The sequence below is a fragment of the Pelodiscus sinensis genome, chromosome 9 (genome assembly GCF_049634645.1).
Source record: "Pelodiscus sinensis isolate JC-2024 chromosome 9, ASM4963464v1, whole genome shotgun sequence".
In the NCBI taxonomy this organism is placed as follows: Eukaryota; Metazoa; Chordata; order Testudines; family Trionychidae; genus Pelodiscus; species Pelodiscus sinensis.
Window position 1 is genome coordinate 45,774,381 of NC_134719.1, and position 19,684 is coordinate 45,794,064.

Genomic DNA, 19,684 nt, shown 5'->3' on the forward strand with positions numbered 1-19,684 from the left:
GGAAGTGTGCTGATGTCAAGGTGCCCCCTCTCCCACTCTGTATCCTATCTCAACAGAGCAGGAGGGGGCACAACAGGACTTGGGATCAAGTTTGCTGGCTGCACTCCACCTGCCTGCCCCAAGCCCCTCTCACTCTAAATCCCTTAACCCAAGACCAGAGCCTGCACCCCAGCCTGGCAAAAGTGAGAGAGGATGGGGAAGGAGGAAAGATGGAGTGAGCAGGGGCACAGCCTCAGAGAAGGGGCACAAAAGAGGAAGGGCAAGGGTATTTGGGTACAAGGTAGATCTTGGATTGCACTTCAAAAAGTGGTCTCATGCTTGAAAAGGTTGTAGACTACTGGTGTAAAGTTTTAACAGTCAGTACAGAACCATTTGAACAATTTACCAAGGATCCTGGTGGATTGTCCATCACTGGCAATTTCAAAATCAAGATTAGATGCTTTTCTGACAGAACACTCTAACTCAGCTAGTAAATTGTAAGTCTTCTTGAATTCACTTCCAGATCTCACTAACCCAGTTCTGTAAATCACAACACACTCTACCAACACCATACTCTTTCAAAAGTATCACTTAAAACCATTACATCTGTGCAATCACAAACATGCCTGCTATAATATTTTCTGTACTTTTGATATGTTTTAAAGATTTTAAAACTTTCTCTTGCACCATTCAATAACTAATCTGTTATCAACAACTGGCAGGAGGAGATTACTCACAAGATATGTATATTACTAGATGTTACCTATCTGTAACAAGAAAGGCTCCAGAAATCATGGAAATGCTATGATTTTTACAGTACATTTTCATATGTTTTATTTATATTAGGGTATTTTACAGCAAAGCAGTTTAATACGAAGGCAGACTTTTCAGCAAAGACATTCAAAGCACATGAAAATACCATATGTCACAAAGGAAGACAAAACATAACAGTACAATTGAAATATAAGGCAGAGAATAATTACACTTTATTATAATGTAATACATTCATTTAAAAAGGAAAAAGCATTTAATGCAATCAATAAAATAAATATCTGGTAAAGGTTAACAATATCTAGAGTATGTGCCAACTAGAATGGTGTTTTGCAACAAAAGCTATTAAAATGGTAAGGCATTCAAGAAATGGTTGAAAAAATACTATATTTATAATTCTCATATCCTGTTAGGCACTTTACTAAGGGACGGACTCTGCAGTCTTTACTTACATAAGTTGCAGAACATGACCCTTAAACAGGGGTAAACTTCATTTACCCTTTGTAAACTTGAATATGACACTAGTCTGGCCAGCATTTTCATCTTCATTGTGTAATTGTTTACATCAGCTAAGGATTAGCTGAATCATCCCCATACCATTCATTTTAATGCTTATAAAATCTGAAGTACTTATTTTAATCAACATGAAGTTAAATCATTTTACAAAAACAAACAAAAAACAAATACCAAAAAAAGCCTCAATGTTTTTAGGTGTTTTTGCTAACTCAACTATTGCCATAATTTTCTTACCATCCAGCCTTCCAGAAATATTTTTTTGCCTCAAATATTAGGTTTTTTAGGAAAAAGTGACCTGTATATTTGACCTAAATAGAGGTTAAAGTAAATAGAGTATCTTATAGAAATAATTTAATTGTGTACAATTTTCTCAACTCTCTTAAATATTTTATTGGAAACAGAATAGATTAAAAGAATTGAATGAATAATTTTGCATACTAATAGCTATTGCTGGTGGTCAAGCAAATATACTCTCCCTGTTTTAGTACAAACTATTCCATTTAATTTCAAATCTTATGGAACATAATAGTAACTAAAAACTATTAAAGTTATATATTCAATGGAAGCCCAATATAAAGTTTGCCAGGCAGAGATAGGTTAGATGAGGGCCCGATCCTGTCAACATTTACAAATGAATAATTGTACTCATCTGAGTAGTCCCAATGCAGCTGCAAAACATTACAGTAAGTACACATATGCAAGATAGATGAAAAACCAATTATTCATTCTACAATGAAAGTATCTTTGATACTATATTAAAGCCCAGATTTTCCACTGAATTAAATCAATGCAGCTACATCACTTGCAAGCGGATGAGGATCTTTTCCAGATTTGTTAAAAAATACTGCTTTTTTTAAAACAAATGGTTTTCAATAGGATGTCATCGTTCCTTAAAATTTAAAAACTTTTCTGTGTTTTGAAATTTGTCTAATTTTCTGTAGCTGGGTTCTTATTGTTCATGAATTATGTCAATCCAATTAAGTGTCCTATCAAAGAAACAGAACTATTGCTGCACTGTGTTCATTATACCATCTATGCAAACTTGTTTAATAAAGGAGATGTGGAAAAAACACATATAAATGTTGAATGGATAGTGAACTTAAATGTATACAGATCCAATATTTACACGTAAATACTAAATTTTTTATTTTTCCTGAACTTTTGTATCAAAAAGATTTAAACTAACTACAGCTCAACAATAAAGCTGGTAACAATAACATTCTCATTGGCAACCTTGCAGCACTGAACCAGGTTTGACAGCTTTATGTGTTTGCTTAAAAAATTATCTTGAAATTCTGAGAAATTAGACCTCAATTTTCATCAACATTTACAAGTACAACATATTGTGTGTACTTCCTTTCACTTCCCAATAAACCATTCATGCATACACAGTGACCAATATATTTTGAACTTACTTTTGAACTCAGATAAAATGATAGAATGATAAAATGATAGCATTTTAAGATATAATCAACAAATACACTGACAAAACAAATAAACAGCAATGATTTTTTTCGTTAAATACAAAAACTAAAGTAACTTTTACAGCATATAAAACCATGTTTTTAGAGTTGATAAAACAAAATATAAGGTAGATAAAATAAAATCAGGTATTTTATGAAGCATGGATTTGTATTACAGAGCACAAATGTACTGTGTGCAATAAACTATGGATTTAAAAGGTATTTTCAAAAGGAATTCGAAATATAATAGTGTACGGTCATCTAAAGGATTTAAAAATAAAATCTACAAAGATCAACAAACAGAAATCCTTAGCAAGCTGGCCCTCATTCTTCAAACAGGTCTCTTCATACAATTGTGTGCAGACAAAAACCCCATTTACCACAGGAGTAGACTGCAAGGATTTTAGCATCTGACTGTGCAGAGGCCCACTGAAGTGCAACACAGGTGAGTAGGTCAATCCATACCAATCAAATTGCAGGTATAGAGTTTACACTGATCAGACAAAACCCTTAAAAATAATTTTCTGGGTTCATTTAAGCCACAATAAAATAAGGAAATGGGACAGGCTACAGAGATTTTTTCAGTGTCTGACAATTTTGCCAAAAAAACAAAGTTTTCACATTTGGCAGCTGCATTTCAGCAAAACAGCTAATCAGATAGCTTCCATCTTCATTTATCTTGAGAAGCAAAACGGTAAACTACAGCTCATTATAAAATACAATAAATGTATCATATAATTATTTCCCTTGTAGAGCAAAAATTAAAATAAATTCATTAATTATTTTGATTCATAACTTCCATAAGTAATAAAAAGTGAGAAAGATTCAGAAATTTTGTTTCAAGGTAATAAGCTGAACATCCATATTGTGCAAAACTGCAGTGCTATGATGTTTTAGAACTGGACTCCCAAATCAATGCAATTTTGTTATTAAAAAGAAAATATATTTGAAATCGCTATTTTAAAGCTTTCAAGAACCACTATTTTTCATATTATTCTTTACATCTCAAATCTGTTTTATAGTTATCATTTAAACCTGTATTTTAAATAATAAATTGGTTAAAACGAAAAATATCATGACGCTTGTGTGTAAACTGGTTCACAATTCAAAGCACAGTCAGTCAGTTCTGAATAACTACATTTATGGAACAGACAAAAAAAGGGGGTAGGAAGATTTGCACAAAAATACTTGAAAATTTCTGGTTCTTTTCTTCATGATCTTTTGTCTATTTAGCTGCTTGCAGTGTGCGCCTGCATACGTTTCGCTACATCATAGACATAAGCTATGTCTGGTCGCCTCTCTGGATCCGGACTGATGCATATATTAACTAATTGTCGCAGCTAGAAAAGGAAAACAACATATAAGAAAGCCAATAAATACTTCCAGTTCACAAGTGTTAATAGTGCATTCTCAAGTTCTTAAGGCTGGCTGAAATTATAGAAGTGTGGTAATTTAGATTTATATTGGTAACCGTTTCACTTTTACGACATTTTATTTTACTTAGGGAACACGGATAGCAGATTTAGGCCCCTATCATGTGCACAGATAAATAACTTTACACATACACATAGTTCTATTTTTAACTAATCACATGAGTTCAATAGCATGACACATGCTATTTGAGGCCTTATCTTCTAGAATGCTTAAAATGAGTCATGGTAATGACTAAATCTATACAGGCAGTCCCCGAGTTACGCGGATCTGACTTACGTCGGATCCGCAGTTACAAACGGGGCCCTTCCTCTCTCTGGTCTCCAGCAGACCAGGGAGAGGAAGCAAAGCGGCGGAACACGCGAGCAGCGGACAGCCCAGACACGTCTGGGTTGTCAGCTTGCCGCGTGCTCCGCGGCTTTGCTGTGCTCTGCTCCCCGTCCGCCTGGTCTGCAGACCAGAGGGAGGGGGAGCAGAGCAGAGCAGAGCAAAGCGGTGGAACACACGGCCAGCTGACAGCATCTGGGCTGTCAGCTGGCCGCGTGTTCCGCCACTTTGCTCTGCTCTGCTCTGCTCCCCCTCCCCCTGGTCTGCAGACCAGGGGGAGGGGGAGCAGAGCACAGCAAAGCTGCAGAGCCCGAGGGCAGCAGGATAGCCAGGGCGCGTCTGGGCTGTCCCGCTGCCCGTGTGTTCCGCCATTTTGCTCCCCGTCCCCCTGGTCTGCAGACCAGGGGGACGGGGAGCACAGCAGAACAAAGCCACGGAGCCCGAGGGCAGCAGGATAGCCATGGCGCGTCTGGGCTGTCCCGCTGCCCCCGTGCTCCGCGGCTTTGCTCCAGACGCCTGTGGTACAGCAGCTGGGGCGCTGCCGGTTGGTCCCGTAGCGCCGCTCTGGGCGCCACTGGACCAACCCAGCAGCACCCCAGCTGCTCTGCCCCAGGTGTCCCCAAGTCAGCAGCTGCTGAAAATGACCAGTGGCTGACTTCAGGAAGCCCCTGCCCCGGGCTTCCTGGAATCAGCCGCTGATCAGTTTCAGCAGCAGCTGACTTGGGGATGCTTGGGGTTCTTAAGTTGAATCTGTATGCAAGTCAGAACTGGCGTCCAGATTCAGCCACTGTTGAAACTGATCAGTTTCAGCAGCGGCTGAATCTGGACGCCAGTTCTGACTTACATACAGATTCAACTTAAGAACAAACCTACAGTCCCTATCTTGTACGTAACCTGGGGACTGCCTGCACAGAAATTTTGTCATGAAATCAACACCACTTCAAAGGTCTTTCGATTAGGCTCTATTTTTTTCTTTTTATGGACACAACTTCCAGACAGACACATACACAAGCATGCCTCTATCTGTATAATTTCTCTATAATCAGACTACACATTATGTTCATGACAAACCCTAGAGTCCTCTGAGACCCCCAGAGATCACACGTCTAGAAACAGATGCCCTGGAACATAGACAAAGGGTTACTGGAACTTCTAGGTACTTCCTGTTCCTATTTAGAATGTGAGTAATAGTTATGATTCTTCTCCCCTCCCCAATTCATTTTAGTTGACATTCGAATTTATCCAGTCATTCTAGTGACCTTTCAGAGGGAGCAAATTTGTCATCTTTCAAATTTTGCATAGTCTCCATGGCAGTCTGCAACCTGTAACATGCTTCCCTAGAGGTTGCTCATTAGAATACTGTAGCACTTACCAACAATTACCAGATACAAAATTCTTCCAATATTTTTCTCCTAACCACTGTGCCAAACCCTCCTAGATCTCCTTACCACAGTTAGAAATATGTGATCCTCCCTGACATTTTGTCAAATCTTCCAAGGCATCTTACCATCAAAAGTACTTATATATAATATATTCAAGTGCAATTACAGTAAAACTCCAGTTGTGATTACTGCATCAAATACAGCCTTCAGAAAATTCTGCCAAGACCAAGAACTCAGACTTCTTCACTATCATGATCATGCAAAGGCATGAGAAACGCATATTGAAATGCTTTCATGTGGCAGTAGGCAAAATGGCACCACTGATCAGCTATTTTTTTTAGCCATACCCATCCTTCATAGCCACAATTGTTTGTAGGTATTTTCAAAAGTGTATGAAACGTGATGTCCTGATTATCTAATTTTTGCAATTTCATATGGTTAGAATTTTTTAATATATAAAAATTGCCTCATTTAAAAAAAATGTTTGTAAGGAGGATTCCTGAAGAGACTATTTCCCTTTTGTGCAAACCTCCTTTATATGTAGCCCTCACATCCTAGCCAGAATATACCTGTGGCTACTGAGTTAGGTTTGGATAATTGTGAACCTCCAGAAATGTGCTGGTAGTCTGGGGCCACCAGTAAGTCAGTGCATGTAGGATTTATCTGTTCTTTCAATATAGTGTCTGAATCCAAGTGCCTTGAGATAAACTGTTTGCCCACTGAGACTGCCTTATATGAAGCTACGTTATGGACACCACAAAAACACTTCTTTGGGTCAAGATAATGTACCTATAACTTGATTCTTGTTCCTAACTGCAGGATTCTTTTCTGACAGATGAAGAACGTGTAAGAACCAGTCCTCTGACAGAAAAGCTCTGAATTGAGCTGTGTCTAGTAGGGTCCATCTGTACTTTAGAGAACAAACTGGGACTTTGTGGCACCATTATGATAAGTGCCCAATACTGTGATGGTGCCACATACACTCTTGCTTGGAGTTGTCCTTGAATAACCAATCACGGAAAAAGCAAAATATTCCTCCTCATCCTGCACAGGAAAAATGCTATGACCCTAAGGCATTCCGTAAACAAAGGAACATAAGTACTGTTACAACTATCTTTTGTAAAAAGAAGGATGACTAAGTTGTTGCTAGACTTCCTGATACAGGATTCTGGCTTCTTTTTCCACTGCCAGGAGTATCTATTTCACTAATTACTGGAAGCCTCCGTGAAGCCATCTAGTTCTCACAAAACTATGGATGAACGGTAGAGATTGCCAAAACCTAGGGAATAAATTCTAGGATTCTAATGTCAACAGGATATACTGATGAGATAGCAATGTTGTCCTGTCAGGCACTGGATGGCCATCAAGCTCTGCACCAAAGGCAGATCACGGTTGTGACTGAGCTGGAGGGATCTCTTGTTGCATCTCCACATTACATTCTTCTTTGGCTGATTATGCTTCTTAACCTCCTCTGTGCACTTAGCACAAGTGACTGCCTTTAGCCTGGAGCTTAGCCTGACAGGGAGCAGTAGCACATATTTCCTTTAGCTTTAACAGGTTTGTCAGCCACCAAATAAGTAAGTGTCCCTCAAGTCAGAAAAAAAGACTAAAAACTATGACGGGGAAAAACCTTTGCACTGAAAACCTGAACTTTTGGTAAAGACTCAAGTTTTAAATTGGAAAACATTATTCTTGTTCAGAGAAGAAGAAATTCTTGCTGCCCACTCTCAGTGCAGGCAGGAAAACTAGCAGAGAATACAGCAACTCTGGGTCTGTTGGCTCTTTTTCAGCTTAAAACGTTGCTTAGACATCACTGAGGATGTACGAGTTCTCCATCAATTAGGATATAAATCAGGATGTAAAGTTCTTCGCCATCACACAAAGCAATGTGCTAGATTCTGCAGCCATGATTTTAACAAAGGCTAATGATTCTGCTTGTCCCATTTTCACAATGGACCATACTTTTTTTCAGACAATCAGACATTTTAAAAGTATCCCAACAGTTGGTGACCCCAAAATTGTGACACCAAATTACTAACCACTTGAAAATCTTGGTGTGTGATTCTACTTCTGGGGAAATGTGTTACAACTTTTACTGCAATTTTTGGTCAGTGCTTTATCGTTATGAGAATTGTGGACAAAGATACAAACGTGAAAATCTATCAACATGTGTATCTTTGGATAACTTTCTATCCAAAGCTGTGCTCTCATACTACAGATGCAGTTCATTAAAATAAAAATTAGCCCTGTGATAAGTTACTTCAATTTTAAATGCCATTTTTATTTCAGAATTACACTTAGCGTACGGGAAGTGTATTTTAACATTTCTTACATTTTATAATTAGAGTTTTTATACTCCTACTTGAGTCTATGGACAGACTGGGGCACAGTGAATTATTCTTTTATCAAATTAATTATTAAAGAACATCAGGAATTCAAATGGGCTTCAGGAGTTTGTTTCACTAATGGTTCAGAAATCTCCTCACTTTACTGCTCAATTGATGAAGTTCCAACCTGTATAAACATCTGAGATTTTAAATTTTCTATTGCAGAAGAAAAGGCCAAAACTGTAATTTGACATATAATACTTAGCCTGTTTCTTCTTCAGCAATTCCACATTTATGCAATATTTGCATTTGCGATAAGAGCTTAAAAGAAAAATTCATTCACAAACATACCAATTTTTCAAAGGGGTTTTTATAGTAGGTGAGATTTGTGTGTCAACAGATCATGGTAATGTTGCATTCTCTTATTATTTTATAGATATTTCACTCTTTTTGTTAAGTAATTATTTCCTGTATTCATAAAGGGTATCATAGCTCTGGCTCTTTTAGATTGTCACAAAACACTAGTCTGCCCAATGATTTTAAAAACAAATGATTTATCCTGTGTTTGAGAGCACATTTATTTTGTAATGAGGAAAATACAACATGTTTTGCTTTGTATTGCTTTTCAAGACTGGAAATTATACAGAGTAAGTAAAAGGTAGAATCTATTTCCCTTTCCCACTCTAAGACCTTCTATCTGGGCCAGACTTTGATATTTGCCCCTTGGCTGAGAATCCGCATATCCAACTTCACACTTAGCTGCAGTGAAGTAGCCCTGCAGGCAGGCCAACTTCAACGAACCACTAGTGGTATCATCATTAAAATCCTGCTGAAGGTCACCATGGTAACCGCCTGCTGAGGCTTCACTGCTGCACTCGGCATCTCCTAATCAGCTACCATGTGAAATGCAAATTCAGACAGTCTGAAAATTAGTCAAGAAGAATAGAGGATGAGGATGCCGATATGTGAAATATTCATGCGCTTCATGGAAAAAGGAAGACAGCATGAATGACACAACAAAGAACGGCCCCTGACATTTTTGCTATCATTCTGCATTACTGTTCACACCCTACTGTATTTCTAGACCTCCAGTTCTGAAGTTGGTAATATGAACTGCCATATTTGTATCCTACAAAAATAACAATTAAATCTGGCCAATATAAAACAATTAATTGGAAAGCCACAGATATACTGCACAAACTCCATAAAGACTAGATCACCATTGCAACCTTTAAAAAGAAAATTAGAATGCCTTTATGACGTCTAATTTTATTCACAAAGGAAAAAAATTGTTCCCATAAATATGACAAAACAAAAAAAACTGGACAGCAATCTTTTATTAATAGTCCCTATCTCTGAAAACAATAGAGTCAAGATGCAGAATTACAAATTCCATTCTTTAAGCAAAGTAGCACAAAGCTTCATGTTTATTAAAAATATTTCAGATATAGTGTTTATATGCATTTTCAACATAATCTTTAATTCATGGAGACTGAATTAAATTAGAATTAGTTGCTAATACCTACTCTTTGGTTTGTCGTTTTTATCACTTTGCCCCATTTATTTCAAAGTGGGAAAGTATTTCAATATTGGCATTTCAGAACGTTAACAAATACACATTTATATTTTCTCATGTCAGTTCCTGATGGTTTAGAAAAAATATTTGCATTTATTTTACCCTCTCCTTTTGCTTTTTTCCCTTTTAATGCCTTTTAAATACAAAACAAAATCCGGTGCACTGATGCCAGTGAAAAACTATTAGCACTGCCCTGAGCCAGATATCATGGGGCATATTCTTGCTATGCTTTTGCAACCTTCACTTGAGAATCACCTGTTACTACAAATATTGGCCACTCCCCTTTGAAGAGTGCCAACTGTGTGGTAATAGAGATAAATAAGAAATCATGTGGGGACCAAAACTCGTTTTTACTAGCAATTTAATCTACATTAATTTTTTATCTAAATCTCTACAGAAAGACTAGTTCACCAAGTTATTGTGTCACATAATCCCATAAAACTGTGCTTTTAGAAGCATAGAATATAAATTTTATGTTCAATCCCATTACAAATTGCAGCATGTACTGTGTATTCTGAAAAAGACTACTGTGTTGATCATACTTACAATTTTTTTTTAAAATTCACCACATAATATAGAGAATGAGTGACCCTTGGTTAACAGATCAAAGAAATAAAGGAGGAAATAACATGCTCCCTGAACCAGTAAACACCAATATTTTTGAAGCGGTACCAGAAATATCATCATTGACATTAACATTTGGTCATGTCCAACACCACAAGTAAACACATGAGACAGATCCTTATATGGGATAAACTAGTATATTTCCATTGATTTCCACTGATTGTGCCAGTTTGCATAAACTGAGGTTCTGGTTCATGGGAAGGACAATTACTTACTTCTTCTGAATAGTGATCTGAAGGAAGTGGTGGATAGTCACACTGTTCTATCTTCTTACACAGAGAGTACAAGTTCATTTTGTCACCATAAAAGGGACTCTGAAGTGCAGCCATCTATTTAAGAAAATAACATAGTTAAACACACTGATTTTTTTAAAAAGGAACATTTTGCTGGAAAATCTATTTCAATGGTAAGATTGCATACCAACGTCTGAATGACTGCTCTGTGTACAGCACTAATGCAAAAGTTCTAAAATGGTTAGTATAAACCTGTGTGCTTACTTAACAAAAAGACTAATTTATATGCAACACTGATCATAACAACACTTATGATGTTATAACGGTTTATAATCCATAATTTAGCATAAGTAAAATTCAATTATTGGACAAAGTTTATGCTATTAGGATAAGGTCTCCCATGCTCCCAATCCAAAGACAAAATAAAACAATGGCATTTATTTCACAAGACCTGTTGAAAACAATAGGATATCTATTTAATTGGAAAAAAATATATGATTTAAAGGAGCAATTTCCTTTAAAAATATCTGATAGCAGTAGTTGCTTTGGAATGCTATTTAGATACCTTATTACAGTTTAAAAATTAAGAAAATGCTACATAATGTTATTTCACATAAAATACTTTGGAAAAAAAAGACAGTAATATTCAAAAAAAATGTAGCCTGAATTCTATTAAAAAAGCAGCTTGCAATGTATTAGAGATACATCCTGTAGCAGTAATTTAAAGATTTCAAAGAAAAACACAATCTGCAGGTATCAGCACAATTTTCATGAATAACCAACAAGCATTTTTTGGGGGGAAAATATAGTTAAAGAAATGAGCAACTTAAAAATGACATTAGTGAACATAATCTTAATTTTAAGATAGTACTATAACTTGACACTTAAAGTGCAAACACTGTGGTTAGCAGGATTACTAACTTAAAAAAATCATTTAAAGTCTCTGCATTCTGTTCAAAACCTTCTAACTGTTTGAACCGTAGCAACGTGAAAGCTGCTCTGAGCGCAATGCTGCCCCAAAGTCAGTCACCCTTTTCTACATGTGCTAATAAGTTTGATTTTGGAAGGACAATGTGTACATTCCCCAGACATGCAGAGTGTGTGTGAAACACGCTAGTCCATGCTGTGCTACTGAGTGAGCTTCAGCAGGGACAGGACAAGCTGAAAATGGCTCTCATCTGTCTTATGGTCCTCCAGATATATCTTTAACTCTTTCATGGCCTAAGCATTGTTGATAACGGAAATTACAGGCCATACATATGACGAGAAAAATTAGAAATATTAATTTGATATATTTTCTTTATATTTTATATAAATCCTAATATAGTTTTATATATTAATTTCATATTAACTTAAAATAAAAATACTATATTTTAAACACTTCCAAAGATAAATATAAGACTGCACCCAAGAAAAATAATTCTAGAGACAGTGTAATAGCTCTCCGAATATTTTATCTTTAAAATAAATGTTAAAAAAATGCAGCCTTAAAAAAGAAAAAACAACTGCAAAATCCATACACATTCAGAAATTCTAAATAAATGCACTAGGTGTTCATTAAAAAGTACTTTTGTTTGAATGCTGCAGTGTTAAAAAAAAAATCTGAATGTCCCCTAAGGAGTTAAAAAAGGAATACTATATTTTCATGCATCTCCTGCTTTGACAGATGAAAAATGTCAACTGTCCTGTTTTTATTTTCAAGCTTTTGCACTATTCATCTGGTTCATTAGTGCATCTCGCTGCTGCCCCTGACAGCTGCTCGCCCTCTCCTCCCAGCAGCTGAATTTTTCAGGCTAATTTGATCCTCCACACTGAGACGATCGCTAGAATGATTGACTTGCTCCCTGACCTCCAGGGTCTGACTTTCCTGATTAGTATTCTGAGGGTGGTTGAGGGACGAAAGCCCACTGTCTGTCTTTGGGGCTGGTGGCAGCTCTCTTTTTTTTTGAACTGTAAGCCACCAACCTACAACCCTATAAGGATGCAATTGCTGCGCTGAACAATAAAAGGAAATGTGTAAAACCTACTTTTCCATGTAAAGGTCCATGTAGCAAAAGCACAGCATCTTGATTTTAATTAGTAAAGTCTACTTTGTTGCATATCAATTAAAACTGCAGTGGTAGTGTTTTTGAGGTTTCAGGAATATTTGAAAGTCAAATTTTTAGAGTCTAAAACATGCTTTGAAAAACCTTAGTAGCCATGCAGTATTAATATTTATTATTAAATAGTAACCTTTTGGTAGGACAGGTTACAAAATAATACAATGTGATATTACCTTAATCTAATTTCCTATATTTTAAATATTAAATCAAATTAAAACATAACTGAGAGGAGGTTTAATAGAATATAAATTAGACCTATATTGAGAGGTCATGAATATGCCAGAATTTTCCCAAGCTGGAGAATTTTCAGAAAATATATTAACTATGAAATTAGCACAATAAACACTTTTAAATGCAAATGATACACAAAACATGTAGCACGGTAACTGAGGGAACAACAAGATTTAGTTAGCTTTAAAACTGTTTTGTTTTGATGAATGATTTAATTAGCGCATGCAACAAGCCTAAAAGTGGACCGGTACCCCTTATAAAAGAAGGAAAACTTCAGAACTGAAAAGGTAGCATGCAACAGTTATTAAACCTTTTTTTTAGGTCTCCAGGTCTTCTGTTTTATGCTATAGAATCAACAACTGAATAGATATGATTGGGGGAAATCTGCTTACTGGGAAAATTGCACTGATATTCAAATATCAAAGTCCATAACTTGAAATATATTTTAGAAGATTTTTAGATACAGCACAATTAAAAGATACATTTTAATATAGGAAATAGAACAACTATTTTGTTCTCTACATGTCATATTTAAATATCATCCTGGTAAAACTTTTCAAACCACAAGTAGTAATTTATTGCCATATGGAAATTCTAAAAATCATGAGGAAAAATGTTTAAACAGGTATTTAATTTGGTTATAAAAGATGGCAATACAAATGCTATTTCTATAAGACTTATCCTGTATCTATTGTAAGTTATTTTAATTACTTCAAAGTATCCCAAATAAAAATGAAATAGTCCTACTTCACACACTGTATTTAATATACTATACAAAATACCAAAATAATTCGTGTGAACTGCAAGTTAGGCTTCTTCCGAACTGATAATTTCAGATTTTTTTCTGGATTATAAATTAACTTTAAAACATATTTTATGCACTAACTACTTACTGAAAGCTTCATTTATTATTTCCATTATTTCCCAAGTTTAACCCCACCTCCCACAATTAATTACACCAAAATGAAGACATTCTCCTCAAGACCGTCATCTTGAAATTACATTAATGTTTCTATTTGTTCTTGTGTGCATCCCATCAATTTCAAGGACAGAACACTGCAAGAGCACAGATATCAGTGCTAGGCATCTAGGTCCCAAAAGTTGCCAATACAGGCAGTCCCCAGGTTACGTACAAGATAGGGACTGTAGGTTTGTTCTTAAGTTGAATTTGTATGTAAATCGGAACTGGTACATATTGTAGGGGAAACTCTAGCCAAACATTTCTCCAGAGCTCAGTTTTATTCTCCCACACCTCACTTCCCTCAGTCCTTTATTCTCAAGCTGAGGTGTCTGCTGAGAAAAGCCGCTCCAGGTCTCCCTGGTCTGCTGGCGGGGGGGGGGGAGGAGGAGGAGGGGCGCTAGCTTCGCGTCTCCGTGGTCTGCTGGGGGGAAGCAGCTAGTGCGGGGTTGCCTTACCCCGTTTGTAAGTAGGGATGCGATGTAAGTCGGATCCATGTAACCCGGGGACTGCCTGTACTGCAAACATTTGTTACCAGATGTAGCACTGACTACTGTGAATAGTTACCATGACTAACAGTAACAACTTTGGGACAGAAATATAATTTGCATATATACAGATATTCACATTTATGGCATGGATTTAACAAACATGTGTTTATACATGTGAAAGATACTAAATATAAAAAACTGAAGGCAATTTACCCTAATGTATACACAACAAATAGATTGATATAGCTGCCTGAAACAAGCTACCTTATTAGCAGGTGCTGATCTTGCCCGAAATTAAGTGAGTTCTGCTGAATCATGGTAGGTCTACACTTCAGTTAGACACCCACAACTGGTTCGAGCTAGCTGACTTGAGAGGGGTTGTTTAATTGAAGTGCAGATGTTCCATTTGGGGAAACAGCCTGAACTCTAGGACTCTCCCTTCTCGTTGGGTCCTTGAGCCCAAACATCAACAGTGCAAATAAACAGCCCCTCAGCCCAAGCTCTGAAAGCCTGAGCTATGCAAGCTGTGTCAGTTGGCATGGACAACCACAGGTTTCTAATTGAATCGCAGACATACTCTCAATGGAGAAGGTGGCTTATTACCTCACCCGGATATAAAGAGAGGGTTAAGGAATCCAAATGAAGAACCTGTAGATTAAACTATGCCCAAAAAGAAGTATTGAGCTGAACTTTTTCCTTTTATTTATCAATAAAACTGAACTACAAGATGAGGGTGAGTTGGAATTACAAATGGGAGGTATTACTGTGTTATATAGTGGGAAAGGTACTTGTTCAGAATATTATTTAATGTAAGTTTATATCCCATAGATATGTAAAAATATACATTGTAAAGTATTAGGATGTAGTTAATTTAGGAGCCAATCTTGCATGCCTTTATTAAGGCAAAGCTCATTAATTTTGTCAGAAGTTTTCATTGCCTAATATCATTTGCAGGTAAGAATACATTACCTAAATATGTCTATATTACAGGCATTGATAAATATATTGCAGTTTAGTAGCTACTAGCAAAGTAAACTGAATATAAGTCAATTTTTAACTAGTACTTCAAAAGCTATGGTCATAAAAATTAAACCAAGAACTGATGCATATGTGGACTATAGTCTGATTTTATTCTTAGTCAGATTTTAGATAACTGCAAACAAATGACATTTGAGTTTGCAAATATATTTCAACTGTTTTTTAATTAACCACACACACACACAATCATTTCTAATACATACGGTTAATGCAAATTTATATTGTTCTCATAGTTGTGTTTAGTTAAAGCCAATTAAAACATTAAGAAATTTAGAAACAAAACATGCTTTTCATTAGTCATTCAAGAGTATGATGCTTACAAAACTAAGCCTCAAAATACTGGTCTTGAACAAATTACTAGCAATGTGTTTTTAGAAAGTTCACTAAAAAGCAAGTCTTTATCAGATCAATCAAAACATATTTTGAAATTACTGTAAAAGCTCACATTACTAGATATAAATATAATGCCATTTATACTTATATTTGACTTAAAAGCAGCTTATCACTAAATGGCATAAGTCATCAAGGAACAAAATACATAGATGAATCCTAGAACAGAAAGCAGATCAATGTACTAAGCTTACTAGATTTATCAATGTTACCTCATAGAGCAGACAGCCTAGAGACCAGATGTCAGATTTGAAGTTGTATCCATTTTCGTGTATTCTCTCTGGAGACATGTAATAAGGTGTACCCACTGCAATAAAACGCAGAAGTATTTTTAAATGAAAACTATTGCTATACTGAAATCTATACCACTATAAATACTGTAATATACAAAATGGAAAATTATTCTTTATCTTGTATATAAATTATGCATAACAATAAAAATATATTTTTAATGTGATGATGCATGTGATAGTTAAAACACACAAAACATACATGTATATTTGATCAAAAATGTTGCTATTTTAAGGAAAATGTTTTATTTTTAATTATTACTAATTTTTTTGTAACTGAAAAAAGCCCTCTCAAAGTGGCTGTTTTAAGAAACAACAAAAATTCCAAACTGAACTTTCTGAAGAGAGATTTGGAAGAATTCTTTAAAAACTTTAGCTCGTCAATAAATTATTTCTTAAAAAAATATTTTAAACCTCAATGCTGACTGATGAGTATTAACCAAGCACAATGTTTAAAAAAAATACAGGCAATAGAATTTTTTTGATGTATCAACTTATTTTTACCTCCCAACTCCACTGCAATTTTTGGGAGGAGGGGAGAGAAGACAGTAAATTAATGTAATCAGACTTTGACAATGGAAACAAAGGCAGCCTCTCATTTTTATTTGAATTTTGTTGGGTATGACAAAGTAGTTACTCTTTCTAAGCAATGTGTACTGAATAGGAATGAACTGAATATAATAAAATACTGAATATTATAAATTAGAAGAGACGTAAATCAGTACATTAACTAAAAACAAATGGCAACATTAGTTTTAAAAACATTAGCGATTACAAGCCCAGCCAATTTTATAGACTATAAAACATTAAGAAAAATTTTATTCACTGTTGCCTTTCAGAACTAGAGGTTGAGATAAATTCCCATATGAATTTGGCAGTGGGGGCAGATACCCAGTTTGGATAACCAAAATCTGTCTTTATATTGAAAAGGCAAGATGTTTCCTATCTGTAGAAAAAGCCAATTGGTTAATATTTCATTTAATTATTTCCCCAAATGTGCTGTTTTATTTTGTTATTTGCATCATAATATACAACATATTTTGTAAGGCTTGAGGAATCCCAGAAGTATTAACACAGTTTTTCAGAAATAGATAAGATATTTCTATATTTCCATGGATGAAAAGTCTAATTCTCATATGAGAGATACTGTATCATCACAATCAGTCCAGGCTTGCTGCTAGTAGTTTATAGTTTTGACTAGAATAGAAATCTAACTGCGGGTACAACATTGATAACTCCATTCCAGATGAGTGGAGCCTCAGAACAAAATCTTTTTTTCCAGATATGGAGATACATGGGCCATATATTTTATCACAAAGAGGATCTGGCCCTCTAAGCATTTATGAAGAGACAGATGTCACTTTCCGAAAAGGAAGGTATCTGCTCACACTACACAAATTCTCTCTCTCAGCATTGGCCTGAGTGAGGGATAATCACATGAAAGCAAGTTCAGGTGGAAAAGAGCATCTCAAAATGACAGAATACTGTGAGAAAGCCATCTATCCTCTCGGTATATTCATATTTACTCATAACCAAGAAGGGATGGTATCCTTCCTATGAATGGGAAGATTGGGATTGGGGGCAGGAGGGGAGAACGGTTTGCAGACACCAAATTTGATAACACAGTCAGAAGAATAATTAATAGGGGGAAAGAATAGTTTATTTAAAGTTTTAACCTGTTATACCACCTTAACTTCTCAATAATAATATTTTTACAATAGGTAAGTTTAATGATAGTATTCAGACAATGTAAGTACTTCATGTGACATAATGCCATATATACTTATGTGTGTGTTTGACACTATTTCTTATTCTGATGTATAATTTAAAATTGCCAATTTAAAAAAGCTGTCAGAAAAACTCAAAATTGTAATTACACAAAAAATTTGGCTTCATATACCACAGCAGATTTCATTCTTTCATTATCCTTTTTGTACAACTGTTAGATTATATCTGAGCTCAAGATTTCCAGAGAAAACAATTCCTTCAAAACTACCATTCTTTGCACCTATTAATAAATATGATGATTACATGTTCTGATGCACATTCTGTTGCATTTAATAAGGAAAACAAGTTTAATAGTAATCCGGTTGTAACAGGGTACATATCTACAGCTTTTGTTGCTCTAAAACATAAAACATGTAACTGGCAGTGAGAAATGTGCCAGGAAGACGCTTCACAGAATCCGCAGGGGGTTGCTGAAAACACTGAGGTTTGAAGGTTCAGAGTTTACCAAAAGCAAAAGGTAATTTTAACCAGTAGCTCTGGGAAATCTGCTGATACGTTAGGGGGTTTGATTTAAGTGTGAAAGATTGATGATAGGGAAAAAGAACAAATGCTAGCATTTTACAGAGTTTAGCCTAGTCTAACACCTTAACTGCAACACAAACTGAAGCCTCCAATGACCGACAAGTGAAACAAAGCCAAGATATTATTATAGTATTAAGTCTTCCTCAGGAATTCATAGAAACCACCTAAAGAAGTTGAAAATAGTTGTACCCTTTTACAATTAGTTTTTAGCACAACACAAACAGAAAATAAATGCATTATCTTGACACTTTAAGCACTGAATGCATTATAGCATAATCTAAAAAATAAGAATACTGAGATTTTTCTAATGTGCTGCTAGTAAACAAATGGATTTAATTAAAATCATGTTTTCTTCCTAAGTAATTGCTTATGTAGTTAAAAGATATTTTCATCAAGAACAACCCTATGAAGAAACATTCTTTTCTAGCATCCTCTCTTCTATTTTTGAAGAAAGTAATGAACTAATACATAAAACAGACCTACACTTGAAAAATTATAAAATCCATTAAGTTTACAGTTCTATTTAGTTAAAGCATTTTTAAAATTGGGGAAATCTTTTAGTAAGGTCTATTGCTATTAATAAATATTGATGAAATAGCTGATATTGGACTTAGTTAATAAAAAATTAAGGGAATAATATAATTAATGCCAATCAACGTGAATTTCCAGGAAATATATCTTGTCAAATTAACCTATCTATTTTTTTATAAGATTATCGGTTTGGCTGAAAAAGGGTAATATGGCTGAATAATAGACTTCTGTAAGGGAATTGACTTGATTCCAAACTACATTTTGATTGAGACACTAGAATGATACAAAAATCAACGTAACACGCATGAAAAGGATTAAAAATTGGATAACTGAAAGGTCTCAAAACATAACTGTAACATAGAATCATTATTACATGGGTATGTTTCTATTGGTTGCCCACAGATATCTTGGCACTGTGCTATTTAAAATTTTAAATGATCTGGAAGCTGACAAAGATAACAAAGACTGGGGAAATGGTTAATAACGAAGAGGAGAAGACACTGACACAATCTGAATCATTTGCAACGCTGTGTGCAAACAAACGGTATAGATTTAAAACACATCCAAATGTAGTCTTAAATCCAGGAACAAAAACAGTAGGCCTTACTTACAGTGGGGGAAGTAGTGGCTGAAAACAGTCTCAGGGTTATGGTGGCTAATCACCTGAGCCTGTTCTCCAAAACCCAATGTTCTCTCCAAAAGGGCTAATGAAAT

General features: G+C 35.5%; 1 protein-coding gene across 6 annotated transcripts in view; it reads right to left on the reverse strand.

Annotated features, from left to right (window-relative positions):
• Nucleotides 1-787: 787 nt before the first annotated feature.
• The window catches only part of NEK7 (NIMA related kinase 7), a 127,284-nt gene continuing 108,387 nt past the window's right edge, over nt 788-19,684 (reverse strand). For all 6 annotated transcript variants that reach the window (XM_075936690.1, XM_075936685.1, XM_075936686.1 and 3 more), the window contains 3 exons: nt 16,052-16,146; nt 10,612-10,725; nt 788-4,069 (listed from right to left, as the gene is read on the reverse strand). In XM_075936690.1, the coding sequence (XP_075792805.1) occupies nt 3,959-4,069; nt 10,612-10,725; nt 16,052-16,146 (320 nt within the window). In that variant the 3' untranslated portion in view covers nt 788-3,958. The remainder of the gene's footprint in view (nt 4,070-10,611; nt 10,726-16,051; nt 16,147-19,684) is intronic.